This window comes from Ipomoea nil, unplaced genomic scaffold (genome assembly GCF_001879475.1).
Source record: "Ipomoea nil cultivar Tokyo-kokei standard unplaced genomic scaffold, Asagao_1.1 scaffold0036, whole genome shotgun sequence".
Lineage (NCBI taxonomy): Eukaryota > Viridiplantae > Streptophyta > Magnoliopsida > Solanales > Convolvulaceae > Ipomoea > Ipomoea nil.
Window position 1 is genome coordinate 1 of NW_017616464.1, and position 4,999 is coordinate 4,999.

A 4,999-nucleotide genomic window follows, 5' to 3' on the forward strand; every position below is an offset into this window, starting at 1 on the left:
TGTCGTCGCTCCCTCCGCCCCTTGCCTTCCTCTCCTCGCTTTCTCCGGGGTCCCCGCTTTCCCGCCGCCTCCCCCGCCTCTGGCCTCCCCTTCCTCGCCGCTCCTCCCTCTCCCCTCGCCTTTTCCCGTTTCCCCCCCTTCTCCTGCCCGGCCTCGTCCCCCTCCCTGGGTCTTTGCCCTTTTCCGGCCGCTTGCCTTGCCTCGCCCTCGCGCCCTTCTCTGTGCCCTTTCCCTTCCTCCCTCCTTTCTTTTGTTTCTTTTTCCCTGTGCCTCCCTCTTTTCGCCCTTTGCCTCGCGCGGTCCTTTTTTCCTCGCCTCTCCCCCTGGTTTCTTCGGCCTCCCCTTCCCGCCCTGTCTCCTCTCCCTCCTTCTTTGCGTTTCCTCTTCTTGGTTCTCCCCGCGCTTGCGGCCCTGGGGGTCCTGGTTCCTCCTCCGCCCCGCCGCCCGGTTCCCTTGGGCCTTCTCTTTCTTGGCCCTGTTCCCTGCCCTTCTTTCCTTGTCTCCTCCCCTTCTTTTCCCGCGCCCTCCTTCCCCCCGTCCTTGCCCTTCCCTTCTCTTTCGGCTTCCCGCTCGTTTGCGCGGGTCTTTGCCCGCCCTCTGTGCTTCCCCCCGCCTTCCCGTCGTTGCTCGTTGGCCCCCTTGCCTTTCTCCGTTTTGCCTCCTCGCCTTTGTTTCTTGCCTCCTCGCTCTTGTCTCTTGTTGGCCTCGTTGTGTTTCTTGTTGCCCCTGCCCCGTGTTCGTCGCCCGCGCTTTCCCCCTCTCTTCTCGCTTCCTCCCTGCGCTCGCGCTTTTGGCTGGTTGTTGTCTGGCCGGCCCTTGGTTGTCTCTCCTGCTTGCCCGTTGGCCCGCTTCTGCCCCCCTGGTTCCCTTGTGCGTTCCCCTCGCTCCGGTTTGGGTGCTCCCTCCCTCCCGGCTTCTCTTTCTTCGCCCCTGGCTCCTCCTTCCCTTGCGGTTGTCCCGGCCCCCCTCCCGCCCTGTTGCCTTGTTCCTCGGTTCTTCTTGCCGCGTTGGGCCGGCCTCCGTTTGGTGCCCCCTCCCGCGCCCCTTCCCCCTGCTTTTCCCGTTTGCCTCTTGCCTCCTGCTCCTTGCCGCCCCCGCGTCGTTCCCCCCGTCCTTTGTTGTTCCCGCGCCGCCCTCTTTCCCTCCTTCCCTTGCTTCGCCGGTTGGCCCCGTCTCTTGCCCCCCTGTTGCGCCTTTGCCGCCCTGTTTGCCCTTCGCGTTCTTGCCGCGTCCGGTGTCTTGTCCCCTCCCGCCCCCCCGCTTGCGGCCTCCCTCCTGCTTCTCTCCCTTGGCCCCGTCCTTCCTCCCCGTCTTGCCTGCGTCCTTGCTCCCTCTTTGCTGGTGTGGGCCGCTTGCCCCTCGTTTCTTGCCCCGCTCCCCTCTTCCTCCCTGCCTCTCCCTTGTTTTGCCTTCTCCCCCCGCTTTCCTTTCTCCTGTTGGCCGCCCTTGCCGCTGGGCCCTCTTTTTCCCGGCCTGCTGTCTTTCCGTTCTTCCCTGTGGTGCTGCTCCCGCCGGTCGCTCGTCTCGCCCCTCCTTCGCTGCCTCTTTCCCCGCCCCGGGCCGGCTCTCCCTTGCTTTGTTCTTCCGTCCCCCCCTGTGGGTTTCCTCCTCGCCCCCCCCCCTGGCCTTCCTTTCCGTGCTTGTGCGGCTCTTCCCCTGCCCGTCCCTGCCCGCCGGCCCCGCTGCCTTCCTCCCGCTTTTCGTTCCCCTTGTCCCTTCGCCTCCCGCGCGGGCCCGTGCTGCCTCCGGTTGCTGCTCTCCCTTTGGCGCTCCCCGCTCTTTTCCCGTCCGCTTTTGCGCCCTGGGTTCCTCTTCTCCCTCCGCCTTGGTCGCCTCGGTGCTCGTCGCCGCTCCCTCCCTCCCCTTTCCTCCCCGCTTGTTTCTTCCCCCTGCGTCTCGTTCTTTCCCTTTCCGGCTCGTCCGGCCCGCGTTCTTTGCTTCGCCGCTCGCGTTCTCGGCCTCCCCCCCGCCCTCTCTTGCCGCCCTTCTGTCCCCGTCCGCCCGCCCCGCTTTTTTTTTCTTTTCTTTGGGCCCCCTTGCCCCCCTCCCCCCTCCCCCCTCCTCCTTCCCTCCCCCCCCCCTCCGCTCGCCCTCTCCCCGGCCCCGGCGCCCCCCTTTGGTGCGCTGTCGTCGGCTCCCCCTTCCCCCTTCCCCCCGTCGTCGCGGGCGTCCGGCTCGCTCCCCCGCGGCGTCCCTCGTTTCCCTTTTGTGCTCCCCTTCCCGGTCGGGGGGTTTGGCCTCTCTCGCGCCTCCCGCTCCCTCCCGCGCCTTTCCCTCCCCCGCCTTTCCTTGCCCGCCTCCCGCCCTGCCCCTCCTCTCTCGCCCCCCTTCTCCTCGCGCCCTTGGTTCGTCCCGCTCCCCCCCCGGCCTTCCCCCTGCTCCTTGCTTCCTCCCGTCCTTCCTCTGCCCTTGCCTCTTTGTCGTGCCCTTCTTTCCTTTCTGTTTTCCCTTCGTTGTCGGTCCCTCCCGCCCCCGCGGTTTCCTTCCCCCTCCCTCCTCCCTCCTCTCCGCCCCGCGCTCTCGCTTTCCTTTCCTCGCCGCCCTCGGCCCTCGGCCCCCCGCCCCCCTCCCTCCCCCCGCCCCCGCGGTTGCCTTTCCTTTCGGCCCTCTTCTCCCCGCGCCCCTTCTCCCTCCGCCGTCCTCCTTCCCCTCCGTTGCTCCTGCCTCTTCGCCTCCTTTGTCGCCCCCCCTTCTCTCCTCTCGCCCCTCCGCCGTGTTGCCCGCGCGCCTTTGTTTCTCGTCGTTGGCTCGCCTTCTGCTCTTCTTTCCCTTTCCCTCGTCTTTTTGCGTCCTTCGCTGCTTCTGCGTCTTCCCCGCCCCGCCCCTTCCTGCCGCTTCGGCCTCCCGCTGCTTTTCTTCTTTGGTTCTTCTTTCTTTTCCCTCGCCGCCCTTGCCTTCCCTTTCCACCCGTTTCCCGGCCTCCCCACCCCTTGCCCCTTCTCCTCCCTCGGCGCTTTCCTGGTCTCCTCCTCTTCCCGTTCCCCCTTTCCCCTTCGCCTCCCTTGTCCGCCTGCCCCTCTGCCTCTCCCTTTTCGTTTTTGCGGTTTTTCCCCCTGGTCTTCCTCCCCCCTCTGCGCCCTTTGCTTCTTCTTTTCCCTCTCCCGGCCCTCCCCTCCGCCGGCCCCCCCGTTCTTCCCTTCCCCCGCCCCCTCCTCCCCCCCCCCCTCGGCTCTGTCGTCGCTCCCTCCGCCCCTTGCCTTCCTCTCCTCGCTTTCTTCCGGGGTCCCCGCTTTCCCGCCGCCTCCCCGCTCTGGCCTCCCTTCCTCGCCGCTCCTCCTCTCCCTCGCCTTTTCCCGTTTCCCCCCCTTCTCCTGCCCTGGCCTCGTCCCCCTCCCTGGGTCTTTGCCCTTTTCCGGCGCTTGCCTTTGCCTCGCCCTCGCGCCCTTCTCTTGCCCTTTCCCTTCCTCCCCTCCTTTCTTTTGTTTTCTTTTTCCCTGTGCCTCCCTCTTTTCGCCCTTTGCCTCGCGCGGTCCTTTTTCCTCGCCTCTCCCCTGGTTTCTTCGCCTCCCCTTCCCGCCCTGTCTCCTCTCCCTCCTTCTTTGCGTTTCCTCTTCTTGGTTCCCCCGCGCTTTGCGGCCCGGGGGTCCTGGTTCCTCCTCCGCCCCGCCGCCCGCGTTCCCTTGGGCCTTCTCTTTCTTGGCCCTGTTCCTGCCCTTCTTTCCTTGTCTTCCCTCCCCTTCTTTTCCCCGCCCTCCTTCCCCCCGTCCTTGCCCTTCCCTTCTCTTTCGGCTTCCCGCTCGTTTGCGCGGGTCCTTTGCCCGCGCTCTGTGCTTCCCCCCGCCTTCCCGTCGTTGCTCGTTGGCCCCTTTGTCCTTTCTCCGTTTTGCCTCCTCGCCTTTGTTTCTTGCCTCCTCGCTCTTGTCTCTTGTTGGCCTCGTTGTGTTTCTTGTTGCCCCTGCCCCGTGTTCGTCGCCCGCGCTTTCCCCTCTCTTCTCGCTTCCTCCCCTGCGCTCGCGCTTTGGGCTGGTTGTTGGCTGGCCGGCCCTTGTTGTCTCTCCTGTTGCCGTTCGCCCGCTTCTGCCCCCCTGGTTCCCTTGTGCGTTCCCCTCGCTCCGGTTCGGGTGCTCCCTCCCTCCCGGCTTCTCTTTCTTCGCCCCTGGCTCCTCCTTCCTTGCGGTTGTCCCGGCCCCCCTCCCGCCCTGTTGCCTTGTTCCTCGGTTCTTCTTGCCGCGTTGGGCCGGCCTCCGTTTGGTGCCCCCTCCCGCCCCCTTCCCCTGCTTTTCCAGTTTGCCTCTTGCCTCCTGCTCCTTGCCGCCCCCGCGTCGTTCCCCCCGTCCTTTGTTGTTCCCGCGCCGCCCTCTTTCCCTCCTTCCCTTGCTTCGCCGGTTGGCCCCGTCTCTTGGCCCCCTGTTGCGCCTTTGCCGCCCTGTTTGCCCTTCGCGTTCTTGCCGCGTCCGGTGTCTTGTCACCTCCCGCCCCCCCGCTTGCGGCCTCCCTCCTGCTTCTCTCCCTGGCCCCGTCCTTCCTCCCCGTCTTGCACTGCGTCCTTGCTCCCTCCTTTGCTGGTGTGGGCCGGCTTGCCCCCCGTTTCTTGCCCGCTCCCCCTCTTCCTCTCCTGCCTCTCCCTTGTTTTGCCTTCTCCCCCGCTTTCCTTTCCTCCTGTTGGCCGCCCTTGCCGCTGGGCCCTCTTTTTCCCGGCCCTTGTCTTTCCGTTCTTCCCTGTGGTGCTGCTCCCGCCGGTCCTCGTCTCGCCCCTCCTTCGCTGCCTCTTTCCCCGCCCGGGCCCGGCTCTCCCTTGCTTTGTTCTTCCGTCCCCCTGTGGGTTTCCTCCTTGCCCCCCCCCCTGGCCTTCCTTTCCGTGTTGTGCGGCTCTTCCCCTGCCCGTCCCTGCCCCGCCGGCCCCGCTGCCTTCCCCCCGCTTTCGTTCCCCTTGTCCCTTCGCCTCCCGCGCGGGGCCCGTGCTGCCTCCCGGTTGCTGCTCTCCCTTTGGCGCTCCCCGCTCTTTTCCCGTCCGCTTTTTGCGCCCTGGGTTCCTCTTCTCCCTCCGCCTTGGTCGCCT

At 66.9% G+C, this 4,999-nt stretch overlaps 1 protein-coding gene across 1 annotated transcript; it reads right to left on the reverse strand.

The window, feature by feature from the left end:
* Positions 1-25: 25 nt before the first annotated feature.
* LOC109175514 (hornerin-like) lies at positions 26-4,756 on the reverse strand (the record flags this gene model as incomplete). The annotated part of the gene is made up of 2 exons (XM_019324817.1): positions 26-1,987; positions 2,593-4,756. Coding segments are annotated over 2 exons (4,126 nt in total), but the record flags the coding sequence as incomplete, so codon positions are not given.
* Positions 4,757-4,999: the final 243 nt, after the last annotated feature.